Raw genomic sequence first — 20,808 nt, forward strand, 5'->3', positions numbered from 1 at the left:
GGTGATAACGGCCCGTAGTGCTGTGCATTCATGTGAATTTTTGTTTTAATCGATATATTTATAATACACTAACAGTCGGCAGTTGAAAGATTACCTACTTTGTAATGCTTAGGAGAAAGACAGTTAAGTATATTTCAAAATATTCAAAAAATTTACCTACAAGCAGTGAAAAATGTTTAGTGCTTTTTACCTAAAACTAACCTATAAACAATACTGGTACTGTCGTTTTACCAATATTTTCTTACCTCTCACGTTTTTATCCTTAGACAATCTTTGACTAAAGGGCAGTGTGTAAACAGGCAATATATTGCAAATTTTGATGGACATATTTATTTATTGCAACTGAAAATGTGTCAGTGTTAAATTGACGAGATATATAATATAACAAAATATCATTTCCGCTGATCTAATTCCCTATACCAGTATAGTGACAAACAAACTTAGTTCGCCTGATGGTAAGCAGTTAAATTACTCTATGGAGGTCTGTAACGTCAGGAATGTTGCTTACGTGTTGCTGACTTTGAAGTTGAATTACCCTGATTCTCTTTACTTATAGCTGCATATAGCTGTCATTACCTACTGGTATATCTTTGGAAACTTCCCGTTTCATTCAAATCTGGTTCCTCTAAATCTCTCAGATGATAAATGTGAATTTAATCTTCTTCTGGAAAAAGCGTAAAAAACCCTCATGCAGGGATTTTTTTTTAAAATAAATTTAGACCCTGAAATTATTGTGGAACAGTGGAGATTCATTACAACCCAAATCTTATACAGCAGAAGAGATCAATACTTTTGACTCAACGGGAATTAAAACCATAGTCTTTTTCAATACCCTACTGTTTCGGAGACGTTGCAGACACTATGGTCACAGATGACTCCTGAAGTCCCTTAGAATTAAAATCGTTTATAGTGACTGTAGAAATTTAAGAACTCGAGAGAGATCAATACCCTTGGGAACTTAGGGTGTTCCCTACTACTTTGAAAAATACTATAGGTACTGATGCATTTCTCCAGTGTAATAGGGTGTAATTCTGCTATCAGTCGGTTTGCAGACCTTTTGTCGTATTATTATTATCATATGATAATAATTATTTGGAGAATATATTTGTAGGAGCATATGAATCCTGCAGTGTGTCATAATGATTTTCCGATGACATACCAGTGAAACTAGAAATTTACGAAAATAAATTAGTAAAATAAGCGTAATCGATTTAACAAAATAATTCACAATACTAAAATCGCTTCTAAGACATGGTACTTATATAATATTAGCTGACCTGGTGAACTTCGTACCTCTATATATTTTTTAAATTTTACAATACAAAAATTCGCAGTCATTAATCGAAATAAAATATAGCCTATCTTTCAAGTTGGATCATACTGCACACGGGGTGAAAATTTCATTAAAATTGGTTAAGTAGTTTAGGAGTCCACCACAGACAAACAACGTGACGCGTAATTTATATATATGTAATAAGATATTTATAATTTTATTAATAATGAAGTTATTAAATTTGTATCGATATGAAAATAAGCTCATTACGGTCGGCAGACATACCGTTTTACATTTAACTTTTCCTTATACTGAGACTGTAATAATGGTGCGCTGTATTAGTAATAACATCACAAAAAAAAATCCCCCAGACCAGTCACAGATTTACCACCATAATTGATATACAAACAATTACAGAACACATACATGTATATATACTATTTAACTATATGAACCGTACAGTCTCTCATATTTATGGTAACCGCTTCACTTGTATGTGTTGTAACGTGATGTATTATTGTCTAACTTTGTTTCAATAAACTAAACAGGAATTTCACAATTTTTTTTTTTAGAGACAAGTCGTTTAGCAAACGGACAAACAGACAGGCATTTGTAATAAGATTGAATTGGAGCTAATTAAGGAATCGTGTTATGATTTTTCAAAATAGAATACGTAAATTTTATTTGTTAAATGTTTTAGTGATTGACGAAAAGTTATACTTTATATTTTTACTGTTTTATGTATTGTCAAAATTTATGTAGGTCCTATTGTTTGGTGATCAACTTCACATTGCTTCGTTGCAGTGTTTAACGCTTAGAGATTTTAATTAAAAACATATATAATGTAATAGGTAGTAGAACTTTAGCTTACAATTTTAGTTAAATTTCTTCTAGGACACACTTCCTTCTTTTCTTTGCTTTTCGAAAATTGCTAAACTAAATGTTACTTAATTAAAACCTCGTTCAAAATGCCACTTTTATTTTGATAATCTGTTACATATTTCATAACAACAAAACAAGCGTACTCATTTTCTCCGTTAGTAAGTCGTACCCGTGCGAAGATGGTACACAATTACATCCATAGAAACATAAAAAACAAGTGCTATTTACCAAGTCATGTGAATAAAAATGTAAATTAATTTATATAATAACTTCTGGTTATATTACGGTCAATCTCTAACAAAATATACGCGAAGTTGGATATTGCGTTAATTCAACAATTATAATACGTTAAAAAATGGTTCACGATGAAATATCGATGTTGCAAGCGCGTCACTACGCAATAGCATTGCAGCGTTTATTCCGCCACGGCTGTCAGTGCGTCGTGTCACGTTGAAAATATAATTTATTTATTATTTGTAGTTTATAACATTGTAACTTGTGGAGTGTTGTGATATTAAAATGGAGAGGACTTTTTGAGTTTTTTGAGTGATAATGTTTAATTTGAAACGTGGAAAGACTTGGTTCCGGGAGGTATTTATATTTTTAATTTATTTATTTGCAACTAATTGTTTTATAATGTTTTAATTATATCTTCGAATCTATCAAAGCAATTTATGTGTAGAAAATGATAGTGTTTTTCTTTATTTGTGCGGGTATTTTATTGACACATTCAAACTTTTAAAGACAATTAAATTGTATATTTTAATAATTAATATTGTTTGATAAAATAAATTCACAATATACATTACCGTGACTATATTCATATAATTTATAAGATTTTAATTGTATTATAAATGATAAATAATACGATAATAATCATTTCCTCTGCGAATCTGGTGACAAATTTGCGTTTACCTAACATGAATGAAAGAGACAGAATATTGCGACAGTGGCGCCGCCTGCAATATCTATTTTATGATAAATGTATTTTTTTTATTAAAACTTAAATAGATTTTCACACAACAAATAAATAATTTATCAGTTAGTTCTTATTTCTTGCTGATTGTATTAAGTTTAGACAGGGTTGAAGGCTCTTATTTTTAATTTGCGTGTGCAGTTAGGGCGGAAGGACCTAATCGCACTTGATATTGATAACAGATATACAGACAGATAGATAGGGCTTAATGATGTCATGATGTATATTTTTAGGGCAGTAAGTGTCATATGTTTTTTTGTATATGCCTAGTGTTTGATTATACATATATACACACATGTGATAAGTTAGATAGGGAAATATCCTGCTCAAAATGTGGAGCAGCCCGACTGGGGAAGTACCTTGACCTTACAGAAGACCACAGCTAAATAGTACTGTTTCCAAGCGGTATTGTGTTCCTGTTGTTGAGTAAGGTGACCAGAGCTCCTAGGGGGGATTGGGGATAGGGTCGACAACGCGCTTGCGATGCTTCTGATGTTGCAGGCGTCTTTAAGCTAATAAGGCAATCGCTTACCATCAGATGAGCCGTACGCTTGTTTGCCGACCTAGTGGTATAAAAAAAAGCTCTTGAGGGGATTAGGGATGGGGTCGCCAACACGCTTGTTATGCTTCTGATGTTGCAAGCATTTATAAACTAGGATAATCGCTTATTATCTATCAGGTGATATGATAGCATCTTGTTTACCGACTTAGTTGTATTAAAAAAGACATAGTATGGAGTTGTTAATACTATTTTCGGGATATTTTTTTTTTAAGTCGAGCAAGTAAAACATTTATTACAATTCATAAATATAATAAAATACTTCATTAAGTGTATTACGTGGACATTACATATGGCGTTTACAAGGAAAACTGCGGTTGATATCGAAATTTTAATGTTTTACATTGTACATTTAAATGGTTGTACATCAAAATGAATCTACATTCCGAATCGGTGGTAGCTTTAATTTTACAATAATAATAAAAATCACTTTAAAGTTTTAATTTGTAAATTGACGACTCGAAGGTGCTCATGATGATTTGAATAAAGTTGTTTTTGATTTTTATTTTGATATTGATACAAACCAGTATTGGGTTTGAGCCTTGTTAAGGCTTGTTAAATTGATTTTAAATGTTTGTGCATGTTTCTTAATGTTAAATTGTTGCTACCCTAGGCTGGGATATAAACTACATGTTTTAAATAAATAAATAAAATAAACAAACGCTTCACACTCGACGGCCCCCAGTAGGGGGGGGGGTAGTCTCCTGTGTCGGGGGTCCGGAAACACACACAATACACAAGCACAAACGCCCAGACCACGACAAACATCTGTATGGTCAATAAAAATGTTTGCCATGTGCGGAGATCGAACCCTCGACCGCCAGCGCAATAGCCACAAAAACAGTAATGTGATCGTTGCGCCAACGCGTCGTTTAATATTTAGTTTTGTAAAAACAACTCTGATCTTCAAACAATTTCCATATTTAGTATTGTACAATTTGTTTACGTTATTTTGTCGTCGAAACGGTATAATTACGTCATTTATGATTGAAGTTTTGAGGTTAAATTTAATTAGAAAACTTCTCGATTTTCGATACTCGGCTATTAATCGGAAATGAAAGCGCGTGGGACCGAGCCGATGTATTGTAAACAATACAAATTAATTACTTCGTCAAAGGTTTTTAAGTATTAAAAATGCACATAAAACAAATTATATTGTTTTCGTACAAAAAAATCGACTTAAATCACACACATTAAAATTAGGGATAATTCAAAAACCAATTGACAGATCTCACTCAAATTTAAATAGGTCACGAAAAGCGCCAGCTTTCTAATAAAAAAAAAAAACAAACTTAAAAATCTATACACCCAGTATAAAGTTATGGAAAAAAAACTACAGTGAGAACCTCCTCCTTTCATGAAGTCGTCAAATATATGTATTATATTTAACAAATAACATTTTAAAATATAATTTCTAAAACAGGCGGGGTTTTTAAAAAAGAAGAAAGAAAAGTCATAATATATATAACAATACATATAATAAAAATGTTTTTCTGTGCGTTTGTGCACGCTAATCTCAGAAATGCCTAATTCGATTTAGACGTGACTAACTCTAATATATTTTGGTAAGCTTCACTTAAAATTTGGTGTTTGTTTCATGTCATTCGGTTCATAAATAAAAAAGTTATGCCAATTTAAAGAATCAATTGAACATGTAAATACCCAATCAACGGTGCTTATAATCCAAAATAAACCAAAAGATATATCCAAAAAATGCTGTCCAAAGTTACTATTTCACGCGGACGAAGTCGTGGGCACAGTTAGTGAACAATAAATTGTAAAATTCAAATGAGCGCTTGCTAAATAATTCTCTGAAACACGAGGATGGTATTACAATCGTATCATAATATTAGGTCAGTTGTCATTCTATATCTTTTTGGTTTTTGACATAGGTATTACAAATATAATGCTATCAAAAGCACTAAAGAAGAAAAAGAAGAATAAATACTATCGAAAAAATTGGACTTTTTTGAAAAGGTCGTTTTTATTAACATTTGATAGCAATATCATGTTTTATAATTTTGGTTGCAGTCCTAACTAGCGTGATTTCAAACTGATTTGAGTTTGTGGTAATGTGATTTTTATAGCCTAAACCTGCTCAATATATACTTTAAAAAAAATAGAACTGAACTGTCAAAAAATCGTGTCAAAATGTCACAATCCTAGCGTTGTAATAAAAAATTTACTTAGTTTTATTAGTTTTCGATTGAATGTATAAATATTTTCCTACGTAAGTAAAGATACTTCATTAAAGAGTATTCTATCCTTTCCAGGATACCCTGCAAGATGTCCCGGCCAAGTCTTGGAACTGGTCGCCGACGTCGGAGCGAAGTCGTATCGATCTAGAGAGGAGTTTCAATAAGGCGAACTGCGAAAGCCCACCGTTATGGGTCTCCAAACGACTTGGTAAGTTACCCTACCCTACACTACGACTCTGTCTGTTTTCTTTGTTGTAAATCCGAACATACACTACAAACGTCCAGAAGCACAAAAATTATCATGAGCATTGCTGATGATGCTGCTTTGGTACTACCGAAGCTGGTTTGAATATGGACCAAACCATTTTCAAACTTAATTAAAAAACAAACGTTTTACACTAAATGGTCCTTAGTACGAATTCCTCCTGTGCCAAGGGTCCGGAAAAACACAAAATACACAAGCACAAACGCCCAGACCAGGACAAAGATATAAATATATATCCCTATGACAGCTACGCCAACGCCTCGTCTTTACTAGTAGCGTAAATGCCTTACAGAGCTATTTACGTCATAGCAGTGATGAATATAAGTCGCTATGTTTTATGTCTCAAGATTTATTTGTCATCGGTAAAGGATGTAGGGTATTTTCATAAGATTAGGATTATGGTTCAACAACCTTACGAACTTGTAATTAAGTAATGATGAATTCTCTAATAGTTTAACTTTGATACTCTTAAGCCTTGAGCAAACCGCAAACAGTACAGTGCGGCCACAGATTGAAGCTTCATGGTAACATTTTATAATGTCTATCGATTTTCTTTATTTGTAAAATAGTGTATTTTGGATTTTATCCTCAGTCTCAAGTGAACAGTGCGTAATTTCGAAATTATAATAACCTAATATCGTAGTTAATAGTATGGACTCAAATCATACAAAGTTTCATTGAAATCTGTGAAATAGTAGTGGCGTGATGAGCCAACCGAAACACGAAAAATGGGCAAAATAAAAATAAAAATTAGCTTCAGTATTACTTATATAGTGCCCTCAAAAAACTCAACAAACTCCCAGACATCTCCATTCTACAGAATTTGTCCTTGTCGTTTTATTTTAAGTATAATTAAGTTCCACAATTTCCTTGATATCATAAAAAGATTCCCATTCGTCGTTTGTCATTCAACAATCAATGTTATTACTTATCTTTCTTTCGGGTAACGAATGTCCATATACAATTAAAGGACACACATACACACACACATAGGCCTATCGCAGTCCACTGCTGGACATAGGCCTCAATAAGTTCACACCAAAAATGGCCTGAACTCGTGTGTTTTGCCCATAGTCACCACGTTGGGCAGGCGCGTTGGTGACCGAGTTATAGGACATTATTTAGTATTTATTACTGATGGAATTGAAATTTTAATCTCTTATTTTTGATGTCGGCTAAGTTCTTATTGTAGACATTTAAAGTACCATTTGTTAGCTAAGGCGTTACGGTCGTTGGATGAGAAAGGCCTTTACATTGTTTAATATTATCGGTGTAAGAATAATATGCGTTTTTTTCGTATTTTACATGAACATTACGACGTCATTTACAAACTAAATATTAATTATGTTATCCATATAAATGAAAATAAGTCGTTACATGTTGCTAAGCGCTAAATTTGGGAGCGACTGGACCAATTCAGCTATAATTCTTTATTTTCTAAAATTTGTAAAAGGTTTTTATGAAATAAAAAATTAAGAAAATTGTGCAGTAAATTGGAATTATTTTACAAAATGTAACGATTATTTTAACTTCACACGTTTGTCATTTTGCAAGACTTAACCTGAGGTAGGGCACAGCAGAAATTTCTTGCTCAAAATATGGAGCAGCCCGACTGGGGTAGTACCTCGACCTTACAGAAGATCACAGCAAAATAATACTGTTTTCAAGCAGTATTGTGTTCCTGTTGGTGAGTAAGGTGACCAGAGCTCCTGGGGGGATTGGGGATTGGGTCGGCAACGCGCTTGCGATGCTTCTGGTGTTGCAGGTGTCTATAAGCTACGGTAATCGCTTACCATCAGGTACAGGCTTGTTTGCCGACCTAGTGACATAAAAAAAGACGAAACAATGTTTGTCGGGTCAGACTCTGCGAGTTTCATGCAAAAAATATTTTGTAATATTTATTTGTCAAACCTAACATCTACTTTAGTGGTATTTTTTAGGTTTATGTGAAACTTTTTGGTTACTAAAGAAAAAAAAAATCTAAACTCCACAAAATTATAACAACAATTAATAAAAGTCATATGTCGTTTCAGGAGGTTCTACAGAGAATCTTCTAGCCGTGCCACGGAGGCCCAACCATCTGGCACTAGAAACCGGTTCGTCGGGGGATAGTCTGGATGTGGAGGTCAGGGAGAGGGAGCGAGGGTTCCCCAAGAAGGAGAGGAAGTCCAGATCGATGGTGGCGCCGAAGCAGAAGCCTCGACCACCGTTGACATCACCGAGGCTGATGATGCAACCGGCTGAGGTCTATTAATAGTTTCTTAGAATCCGTAACTATCACTTAGGACAACATAATGAGATATAATCTCGACTGTTCGAGTGCTAACTAAGAAAATTTGTAGTGTCCGACCGAAACTGGTTTCTTAGCTGAAACCGGAACCGGAGTTTCGGCTGTATTTTTAACCGACTTCAAAAGAACAAACAAATTTGAAATTCGTTTCAAAAATGTGTCTTATTTTAATGGATAAAATTTTTGAAGTCCTAAACTTATAACATAAGACATGGGGTAAACTTAATGCTTTTATTTTGCAAATAATCCCTTTTTGTCGACTTTTCATAATTAAAATAAAATAGAAATTCTTTATCTATTAATTTAATCGTAAACGTCGAAATAAATATACGCTTCACTCAACGACCCCTAGTTGGATTATCTCCTGTGTCAGGGGTCCGAAAAACACACACAATACACAAGCACAAATGCCCAGACCACGCCAAACATATATATGGCCAATACAAATGTCTGTCGTGAGAGAGGATCGAACCCGTGTCCGCCAGCGCAACAGCCAGTGCTGTAACCGCTGCGCTAACGCGTCTAAATTAATTGATTAAGTTTTGCATTTTTGGAATTCGTTTGGCTATTTTACAGTCATTTCTTAGAATAATGGTCTAGAAGTAGAAGTAATAGTCTGTAACTATTCACATATGTAATTATGAACAATTTTAATCACGAAATGTTTCCTTCACAATGGTCAATTGAGTTCTTCAATTATCCAAAAGCTTAGTTATGCTAAATTACCACACTAGAATTCTTTGCAAATGAGGCACAATAGGGCACAGTAAGAAATTTTCTGCTCAAAACATGGAGCAGCCCAACTGGGGAAGTACCTCGACCTTACTGAAGATCACAGATAAATAATACTGTTTTCAAGTTGTGTTCCCGTGGTGAGTAAGGTGATCAGAGCTCCTGGAGGGAATTGGGGATTGGGTCGGCAAGGCATTTGCAATGCTTCTGGTGTTGCAGAGGTCTATAATATATACGTTTTCCGACATAGTTTTATTTAAAAAAAAATACCTTTAATATGTCTAAAAATTAAACTTGAAATATATATTTGGACTAACGATTTTTTTCCATTCAGGCAACAGTGGTATACGAAGGGCAAATAAAAAGGACGAAGTTTTTCGAAGGGGGCAAGAAGAGCAAGAAGAATTGGACGGACTGCTACTTGACCGTGACGACCTCTGCTCTCGTCTTCTACAAGGACAAACGAACATACTTAGCTACGGTTAGTTAATGTGTATATATTTGATATTCTTCTCTAACTACTAATTTTACTAATTCTGCCCGGTTCCTATATCAAACGGTTCGTTTTGTTCATGATAGAATAGGTGTTTGCCGTGGTCTGGGTGTTTGTGCAGTCCTTGTGAGCCTCCCCACCGTGCCTCGGAGAGCACGTTAAGCCGTCGGTCCCGGTTGTTATCATGTACATCTGATAGCAATCGTTACTCATAGTAGGGAATATGTCCGCCAACCCGCATTGGAGCAGCGTGGTGGATAAAGCTCTGATCCTTCTTCTACATGGAGAAAGAGGCTTAAACCCAGTAGTGGGATATTACAGGCTGAAGCGTATGATAGAATCATTTCATTGGTTCTTCCAAAATACGAATCGTTTTCTAAATATAGGAACCAGGTATCAGACGATATTGTTGCTGGTGCACTCGAGAATCGATGTTATTGGTGTCTGGTCAGGGATCAGAGAAAGAACGCAAACCAAGAAATACGTAATAGTTTAGACACATCATAAATCTCGATGATATTATGGATATTTAAGTAGTGCGGATTTGTGAGGACCGTATTAGACTAGCCTTGATGCCAAGAAGGTGTCGATTAGTTCATATATTGACAGAATCTTTATCTGAATCTAAACGTTAATGGTTGAAAATTTTGTTAATATTGTTTTAATATCACCGTTGAATAAGAGTTTATCGACAATCAAGTTATCAAAACCTTTATGAAGTTTTAATGAAACGCTAAATAATAATCATTAAAACCGCGAATCTTTAATTGTTACCGTACTACGATAATATAATATCAATTAGTAAATAATTAAATATTTTCTCGATAAAATCTATTCTGAGGCAATGAAATGTAGTGTAAAACGTAAAGTGTCTTATTTCATGTGTTCTGTGTAATGTCGGTTCTAAAGCAAACAATAATTGACAATTATTTATCGGTCGGTTGTATATTCAACAAACGATTCGTTTTACATACGAACTGTCTAATGTGTAATACATACTCGTAAAATGAGTCGTTTGTAAGAAGATTTATGGCTATTTTCAATATTCAGAAAATGGAATCGATTTATTTACGTACCGCCCGGTTTCGAATTCGATATTTTCAAAATTGTACAGTCCGTCAAAAAAACGAATCGCTTCTTGAATATAGGAACAGGGCTTATCTATATACAATAATACGTGAAGCAATAACTTTGTACCCTTTTTTCGAAAATTGCGCGGACGGAGGAGAATGAAATTTCGTACACTTATAGTTTATATAGAGAAAGAGCGCAGAATGATAGTATTTTTTTTTAATTATGCATAAAAATATATTAAATCAATAAATTAACATTACACACCACCATGTATTTGACACACACACGCATATATACTCTTTTGTTTATTGTTAGTCTATCCTTAAATTATAGTCGAATTTTGACCTCTGCGGAGCACTAGTATCGTTAAAGCAACGTGACGTCATTTTTAACATTGCTTCATTTCCAGTATATTTGATTCTGTTTTTATTTGTATTTAAGGTAATTATTTTGTATACTGTCTTTATTTATTGTTTTCAAATGTTTACGCGAATTCCACCTATTATAATGAAATAAATAAATAATAATTATCATATAACATACACACACAAATAAAAACAAAACAAACAAATAAACTATAAATAAAATAACATAAGCAATAAGTCAATATTTTTAGTGAGAAGGATGAACCTGATGCTTTAATAATAAATTATCAAAATGTATTCAAAATGTATTGCGACCACAAAGCGAATACCAACACCCTACAACTTACACAATTTTATAAACATATATAATAAAATTTTTACTTCATAGGTACTTTTATAAATAATTTATGTTTTGATATTATGTGTTGAGATCCACTATCGTGGAACCCCATTTTCATTTCATGGACCCCCAAATTTTTTTTCGCTGACGTAGACCCCTTGCAATTTGTCATAGACCCCTAGGGGTCGATATAGACCACTTTGGGAATCACTGCTTTACAGCAACCATGGTCACGGGCGGACTGAGGTCTCAGATGTTAACATTACAAAGTCATTCCAAACTGCCCTATGATACATCAATATTGTAATTAGTCATCTGTACGCTGTTTCTATTGTATGGACATTGTATGAAATCAACGTATCATTATAATTATTTCCAGAAGCTACCGAAGCCTCTAAATACGCCTCCAAGCCCGACGGCGCCTCGCGCTGAACTGGTTCTGCCTCTGCTCAACGCTCACATCGTGCAGTGTATACAGATGCATACAAGGAGGTTAGTCCAACTATATTTTATCTTTGAAGTAAAACTTTATGCACGCTCGACTTGGGGAGTAAGCTGGTGAGTGCGTGAAGAAGGGGTTACGAAAAGCGTGATCGGAAGAAGCGAACGGATGTTGAGAGGGAGATATGTTAGTGAAGATAGAAAGGGGGAGAGTTACGTTGCGTAGTTTTACTTCAGTCGTGTGGTAACCACGGGTGGCCAGGGGTTTCCTTCTTTATCTTCTTTGCTAAAAGTTGTCTTCTTTGTTAGAATGTTCATGAGTTTTTTTAACTAGATAGGAAAATTTTGTTTTCACCAAAACGTAGTTAGGTAATGGGCGACATCTAGTATCAGTCACAGTAATTATTACAACTTTTTTTGTATGGAATTTAAATTTTTTTTGTTATGTTAATTAAGGATTTATTAAGGTTACTATTTATAGTATTTTTAATGCATAATATACATTGATTTGAATACTTGAAGAATATTTCAAAATCTCTAATATTAATATCAAACACTTATAAAAAATTCGCTATTTAAACACTAAACAAACTTGATTAAATGTATAAATTAATATTTATAAATAATATTATAAACGAAATTATTATTATTACAATTTTGATAACTAGACAAGTTTTATTTTATTTATTTTTATTTTATCATATTTTAGAAACAAACGGTATTACGTCAATATACAGAAATATAAAACACAATAGTATCACTTAACCAAAAATAGTTTCCGATATTAAAAAAGAACATATAACAAAGTTCAGAAGAGATGCTTCACATTAATAGCTCCATATCAAAAAATTAATAATAATACTAAACCATTACTATAAATTGATTAACAGCCGCTGGAAGAAAAAAAAAGTAATCAATAAAGAAATTCAAAAATCAATACGGGCATTATGAAACAATTAAATTAAAAAAAAAAAAAAAGAGTTGCTACAATATCTCTAATATATAAAATTCTCGTGTCATGGTGTTAAACATTGAACTCCTCCGAAACGGCTCGACCAATTTTAATAAAATTTTATGGGCAATTCGGGTAGGTCTGACAATCGGCCAACATCTATTTTTCATACCCCTAAGTTATAAGGAAGGGGGGGGTTAAGGGTGTTAATAACATATATGGCAAAACAACGTTTGCGGGGTCAGCTAGTAATATCGATAACTATATTATCATTCTATTCACCAGGTTCAGTCGCTCCCTAGTGCTGACAATTGAACACGACCAATATTTACTTCAAGAGGAGACGGAGGAGGGCGCCAAGCAACTGCTGAAGCACATTCAATCTGTTATATACAAACTTGTGAGTTAATTTCGATTTGTACTCGACTAATGGTGCTGCACGGTTTCACCCGCATTAAAATAGGAAAATTGTACAAAAATATTTTAAAGAAAGGCAAAATTGCTCTTAATATAATTGTGTTTGCAGGCAAACGAAGAAAAACCGACATCAATTATATCGACAAGTAATACAACGTGGGTAGACGAAAAAATAGTCAAGTAAATACGCATTATCAAAGATTACTCCAAAAGTTGTAATCAGATCTCGATGAAATTTAAATGTGATAAAAAGTTATGCGGATTTTCGAGAGTTTTCCTCGATTTCTCTGGAATCCCATCATCAGATCCTGGTTTCCTTACTTATTGTGGTACCACACCATGGATATTCCCTTTCCAACAAAAAAAGAATTATCAAAATCGGTTCATAAACGACGAAGTTATTCCCTAACATATATATACGGTCGAATTGAGTAACCTCCTCCTTTTTTCGAAGTCGGTTAAAAATTGCCTTGTTGATGTAGTATTTTTCATTCGTAAGTATTCTTATGTCTGGCTAATAATAATGGAATATAATTAATTTTTTGCGATCAATCAATTCGTTGCTTGTTGGAAAGTTAATTTTAAACTGATATCCTAAGATAAGCATTGAAATCGAATGATGTCAAAGACGATTTTGTTCAAACGTAAATACTTGTTATGAATAACGTATAAGGATTTGTATCGTGTCTTTTAAACTAACTTCGCAAATAATGTATAATTTTTGAACAAACTTGATTACAATAAAAAAAGGTTCTAATGAGTTAACCTTAACAGATGAAATAAGTTATCGCGTACTTTTTTAGAACTTTTTATTCATCATACATAATATTTGGGTAGCTTCAACCGAACGCTCAACGCCCTCAAAGAAAAAATATTTTTTTTCCCGTTTTCGTAACATTTCTTATTTATGATCAGCTCCTATTGGTCGAAGCGTAATGTCATTCCTAGATAAATAAACTGTCCAGCACAAAAATAATTTTTCAATTCGAACCAGTAATTCCTGAGATTGGCGCGGTTAAACAATTATTGACTACAATTGATTCAGAAGGTACAGCGTAATACCATGCAGGGCATCAACTATGCAGGGTTTTGTAACCTTTTTTTTACTTACACAAATTTTTAAAATGTTAAATATATTTATATTTTGATAATTACTGAATTAAATATAATTATGTATATAAGATTTGATACTTCTTAAATAATAATTATAGAAATATACAAATTACCTGGAGCGCTTCAGGACACGGAATGAAAAAAAATAATACAAAATCAAAGGACCGTCCACAACCCAAGTTTTCAAGGCCAGTTAAAATATCGTTCGACCTTGCAGAGACGTGCAGCAGATAAACAAACAAGATAGAAAGAGATAGACTATATTTTGTTTGTTCCATCGTCGCTACGAAATAATAATGGGCTTTGTTTACATTTGGTATCTCTTCTCGTTGAACAGACTTTATTGTTGAACCAAAAAATGAATACGTAGACGATAGGTCAGTAGGGTCTTGGCCGACCAAGGAGTACTGACATATTCAATGGTTGAATCACAAACATATCCAACAGATATGTGCAAGATAAAACAAAAAATGTAGTCGAAAGTTAGTCAAGAGTGTTTCACTGCTTGACCAAATTGTAAATGAGTTTACCAATATTTGGTTTGGTATCAAGAGTATTATTTCTGGCGGCCAGGGTCCCCCAGCACTGGACGAGAGACCGAGCCCATACCAGAGCAGCAACACTGACCTCGAGAGCCTCGGGCGAACACCGCCCGTCTCACGACACGCCACACGGGCCAAGCAGAAAGGTAATTATAGACGAATTTAGCCGATTTTGGACATATACTGCCGTGCAAAAGTAAAATGCAGTAAAATATATCATTGTCAGAGAAAATTTGGTTAAAACATTTGGATTTGATTGATAAATGGTATTGTGAAACTATACTGCCTTGTTTATAGTACGGGAGCCGTACCAGGAATTTTTGGTAGGTACTCGAGCGCGTCATAATAACGTAATGGTAGTTTTGCACCTTGTGAAGTACTTTAGCAATGTTTGAGCCTTTATAGTGTCGAATGTCTGGGATAACTGATCAGATTAGTAAAAAATCAATTATTGTTAGAAAAACTTTTTAGCATCTAATCTTTAAAATCCAATGGATCCCTACGACGCTCGAGTAAACGTCTATTTAGCTTTTTGAGCTCTTTTACTATTAGTCAAAAGTTAGTGAAGTATGAACATCGAAACCTGAGAAAATTTAATTCAAGGTTTTGGATTTCTTTGAATTTAATAAATGGTATCGTGACATCAATACAGGCTTAATAAAGTAGGTTTAGTGTTATATTTGAGGTAAAGCACAGCAGGATATCTTCTGCTCAAAATCTGGAGCCAGCGTCTGAGGATGTACCTCGACCTTACAGAAGACCACAGCTAAATAATACTATTAAGTAGTGTTGCGTTCCTGTTGTGAGTAAGGTGAACAGAGCACTTGGAGTAGGTTTTGCAATTGTCTATAGGCTATGGTGACCACGTACCATCAGGACCGTACACTTATTTTCCGACTTTTGTCGTATAAAAATAAAATAAAAATAGGTTTAGTAATATAAAGTTGTATGTAGTATAAAACTAAATGTAAAGGCATCTAAATTTTACAAAACAAGTAAGAAACGGTTACTGCCCTTTACCTAAGCACGGCAGTATAGCCAATATTTGTTTATTTTGGATTACGTTGGCCAAAGTTTTGTATATTGACCATCGATTTGGCCGAGTTTGGTGCTTGGATCCAATAAATAGGTTTAACGGTCTAGAGAAATTAGACATGTCCTTAGCGTTGGGGAAATGTAAAGTAATTGTTACTGAATACTAAATGCAGAAGCTTTTGGTTGAGTAATTGATTACGTATCGAATAGAATCTTCTATACTCATCGACCATCTATTCTGTCATGTCTAATTTTTCTGTCCCACAAAAGTAGTTAAGTAGATAAATAGAATAATTTTGTAGATGTTGGTAGAACGGTTGGCGACATATAATTTGTTAATAATGGGAAGTTGTATTCGGGTGCCAAAATTGTGTTATTTACTGTATTGGGCGATGTTGGTTGAAATATAAGTGCATTGGTTTTAGTAAGGATTTGATTTAGTCACGGATTTAGTGGAACATATTTTTAATAAATGAAAAAAGCAGTTACTCTAGAATTCATGTGATATTACTCTATAATACTACTATAAATATGGTACAATTTTAGAATAACTAAGTTTAACTAAGGTAGGGCACAGCAGGAATTTCCTGCTCAAAATATGGAGCAGCCCGACTGGGGTAGTACCTCGACCTTACAGAAGATCACAGCAAAATAACAATGTTTCAAGCAGTATTGTGTTCCTGTTGGTGAGTAAGGTGACCAGAGCTCCTGGGGGGATTGGGGATTGGGTCGGCAACGCGCTTGCGATGCGTCTGGTGTTGCAGGTGTCTATAAGCTACGGTAATCGCTTACCATCAGGTGAGCCGTACGCTTGTTTGCCGACCTAGTGACATAAAAAAAGAATAATTTGGGTATAAATGTTACTTGTACTATTATACTCCTAAATATCGTAAATGGATAAGGACAATGAATACTTTATCTTGCTATGCATTATGCAAAAACCATAATAATATTATTTGCATATTTGTAATAAGAATAAAGATACTGTACTTGGTGATGGATTTTATATTTGGGTTGTCTGGAAGAAATGGCTAAATAGCCATAAGACCGCCCATTGTACTTCACAGTCTGTAAGTGTTTTTTAAATGTGTTTATCGTTTAAAATATAGTTGTGGTGTACAATAAAGTATAAATAAATAAATAATAAATAAATATATCAGAAGATAAAATATATATATGTTATTAAAGAAATAAGTCAGAGTACTGTAGATCTAACACCCTAAACTTGAAAATTTCATGAGTCGTAAGAAGATATGAGCATTTATTATTTTTTTAATTATATTAATCCACGAGCTCTTAGTCGCCCATGCCATTTGTATTACATAAAACATTTGTTTTACTATCGGTGTGCGTTTTTTACAATAGTTTAACTTCAGACCAGCAGTTCTAGAACTGTCTAGAATTGTGCATTTTAAATTTGTAACTTTAATTTAATAAACACATGAATTCACGCCGTTTTTGGCGCGAGCTTTTGGCGGCCTATGTCCAGCAGTGGACTGCGAAAGGCTACTGTGATAATATATTTAGAAAAGTCACACATATAAAACTATTACACGCGTTTGTTAATTTTTTGGTACCGAATCATTTTGCAGAAACAGATGACTTCATCCTTACGACTTTAATCTTTAATTTTGGCTTTTTCGTTACATTATTTATCAGACTATGATGTTTAACAACGCTTGACATCTTTATAGTACATACTCGTAGATAATATGTACGATTTTATTTTTGTGTTACCCACACATTAGGAATTCTAAACATTTTTGAATATCATATCAAAAATCGACCGCAATAGCGAATATAAAAAATCATCATATCAAGAATTTCGATCTAGCGGGTACATCGTTCCATAGCTTAATTGGCTAGAGCGCCGACACGGTCAGTCGGAGACGCGGGTTCGATCCCCGCTGGAGCGGTCGATTTTTGATATGATATTCAAAAATGTTTACATAGATAATATTTAGGGACTTCAAAATTTGATTATGTTTGAAGTCTGGACCGATTGAATCGTGATATTTGTCAAATCATCTATGCTATTTAGGCTCCATTAAAAGCTTTAAGTCGCATTCAATGATTAATTATAGCTTTTTAATATTACCCTATGTGAGTCATCAGAGTGTCATACTCAAAATTAATTTTGGGAAAATGGATTTAATAATGTCAAAGGCTGAAACATTTCAATAAACAAATCAACTCTTAATTCTGTCATCATGTATTTATTTTTAGTGATTCATCAACGTTAAAAATCGTCCTGACCGTTGAGGTCGCGAGTTCGATATCCGCTAATGACTGATATTTGTGAGGTTAACCTTGTTGTTTGTGGTTATTCGTTATTATCGTATTTCCGACATTCAATTTAGTTTCACGCGTACAATATTAAATATTGCAGCAAATATATGAACTATCATAAATTAGAAATTCCACAAACAATACCCAGTAGGTATTAGCTGTGTAGTAGCTGTGTGGCTACGGCAATAAGGAATATAGCCACCCCCTCTCTTCCCGTGGGTGTCGTAAGAGGCGACTGAGGGATAATACCGTTCCACTACCACCTTGGAACTTAAAAAGCCGACCGATGGCGGGATATCCATCCAACTGCTGGCTTTGAAATACACAGGCCGAAGACGGGCAGCGGCGTCTTCGGTGCGACAAAGCCAGCCCTGCGGTCACCGACCCGCCTGCCCAGCGTGGTGATTATGGGCAACACTCATGAGTTCACGCCATTTTCGGCGCGAACTTGTAGAGGCCTATGTCCAGCAGTGGACTGCGATAGGCTGAAGTGAAGATGGTGATGATGAGTGATGGGTTATTAACAGCCTTTTTAGCGCAGTGGTTCACGGAAATTGAGTTTTAATTTTGGTTAGTTGTTTTGGTCTAGGTGCTACTGATCTGTCGTGGTATGTAATGTATGTATGTGTGTTTGTGTGTATGTGTGTTTGTGTGTATGTGTGTTTGTGTGTATGTGTGTTTGTGTGTATGTGTGTTTGTGTGTATGTGTGTTTGTGTGTATGTGTGTTTGTGCGTATGTGTTTGTATTTGGTGTTTCTAAACCCTTGATGCAGGATTTCATTTTTAAGGTTTTCTGCCCTACCTAGATGCGATAGATGTCTGACAACCTTTCACGCAAAAGCTTCTTAATTGATTGTAATGAAACTTGGAACGTAGATAACTGGAAATTCAGAATAATATATACGCTATCTAATATCTGGCCTACCTAATAACCTTCCCACTGGATTAGAAATTATAGGGGTAAAACCGCGCGGCATTGCTAGTAAGATGATGCGTAAAATGACTTCTCAGAGTCAATCATACAAAAAAAAAAATCAGCACATGTGCTCAAATCTTAGGTACCATAACATTTCAACTGTCATCTAAATACGCCATAAGATGAATAATTATAATATGAATTGAATTCACCCAGTTTTAGATAGATGACGAACTCCGTTCCCGGTAAACGATGACTTCAGTTTGTTTTCCTCGTTCAGTTAACGTTACTAAGTCGCGTTGGAACGCTTCGTTAATACATTTAATTGTTATATTGATTAATAAATAATTTGAAATTTAGTTAAATTAAATAAAATCATGAATTTAAATATCTGAAAAACTTTATAATAATTAAGTAATAATAACTCAAATAAACACAGTTGGTAAATATTATTTAATTAAAAAAAGTTGTTAATTATTATTTTGTTTGTGAGTTAGCGAGTAAGTTAGTGATAAAATGGTGTTCAACTAATGAGTGATGTTGATTTGTGGTTGTATGGATGGATTTCGACGACTACCATCTTGTAAGATCAAATTCGTTTTAATACTTTATAAAACTAACTAGCTGACCTGGCGAACTTCGTATCACCTTATTTTTTTCTGAAATATAATAAATAACATAATATAAAATATAAATGAATATATAAAATAACATAATATATCAAAATAAAATATAGCCTATCTTTTAAGTTGGATCGAACTGCACATGGTGTGCGAATTTTATTATAATCGGTTAAGTGGTTTAGGAGTCCATTAAGGACAAACATTGTGACACGAGATTTATATATATTAAGATTACTTGTCAGTTTTAAACAAAATACACCCGCGTCATTACGTTATGTTAACTTGATAAAAGATAATTGTTTTAATGCTCTATAGAATTTTTTCTCTTTGTGTATTATAAACAAAATTACACGCCATTTTGTTATCTTAGTGTAATTTAAAAAAAAAATATAATGTTCCTTTTATTTTAGACACATTAAAAACATTAATTATAATACAAACTCCTTTATACAATTCACAATCACTGAACCTAGTTAAAAAAAAAATACGTAAAAGAGATTGTCCAAAGACAAATCACAAGCACATTTGTCTTCGTCAAAATTATCTCTAACAGGCCTTAGAGGCCTTTATCGTTTGTCATTAACGGGAATCGAACCATCGACCGCAAATCGAATAAAGTTTGCCTTGACCTTTGCCCTAGTCGTTAAATTTCATCATTTTACAGTTTACAATTCAATAGTAATGTATAATAAAATCCCACAAACAATTTCGGAATTGTCTCAACATAAATTCAGTTTTTATAAAAAATAATTAATAGATAAAGCTTATTACTCGGTGCAGGATTACATAGTTGATAAAGATGTGTGGACTTAGTGACGCTGTATTTTATGCAACATGTTTCTAATTTTGTACTAAAACACATTTTATATATTATTATACAAAAGAGTAACTGCGGAGTTTCTTGCCGATTCTTCTCTGCAGAATCTACATTCTGAATCAGTGGTAGCTTTACTTCTACAAATAAAATAATTTATTTTTAAAGTTTTAATTTGTAAAATGACGATTCGAAAGTGCTCTTGGAGCCTATTTGAAT

The 20,808-nt window shown here is 33.8% G+C and overlaps 1 protein-coding gene across 1 annotated transcript in view; it reads left to right on the plus strand.

The window, feature by feature from the left end:
- The window catches only part of LOC123663584, a 64,687-nt gene that overhangs the window by 32,625 nt on the left and 11,254 nt on the right, over positions 1 to 20,808 (plus strand). Inside the window, exons 3-8 of the mRNA XM_045598254.1 lie at positions 5,964 to 6,096; positions 8,187 to 8,398; positions 9,510 to 9,656; positions 11,827 to 11,939; positions 13,126 to 13,240; positions 14,944 to 15,058. Of these exons, the coding sequence (XP_045454210.1) occupies positions 5,964 to 6,096; positions 8,187 to 8,398; positions 9,510 to 9,656; positions 11,827 to 11,939; positions 13,126 to 13,240; positions 14,944 to 15,058 (835 nt within the window). The remainder of the gene's footprint in view (positions 1 to 5,963; positions 6,097 to 8,186; positions 8,399 to 9,509; positions 9,657 to 11,826; positions 11,940 to 13,125; positions 13,241 to 14,943; positions 15,059 to 20,808) is intronic.

Source organism: Melitaea cinxia, chromosome 20, assembly GCF_905220565.1.
Source record: "Melitaea cinxia chromosome 20, ilMelCinx1.1, whole genome shotgun sequence".
Taxonomy (NCBI): Eukaryota; Metazoa; Arthropoda; class Insecta; order Lepidoptera; family Nymphalidae; genus Melitaea; species Melitaea cinxia.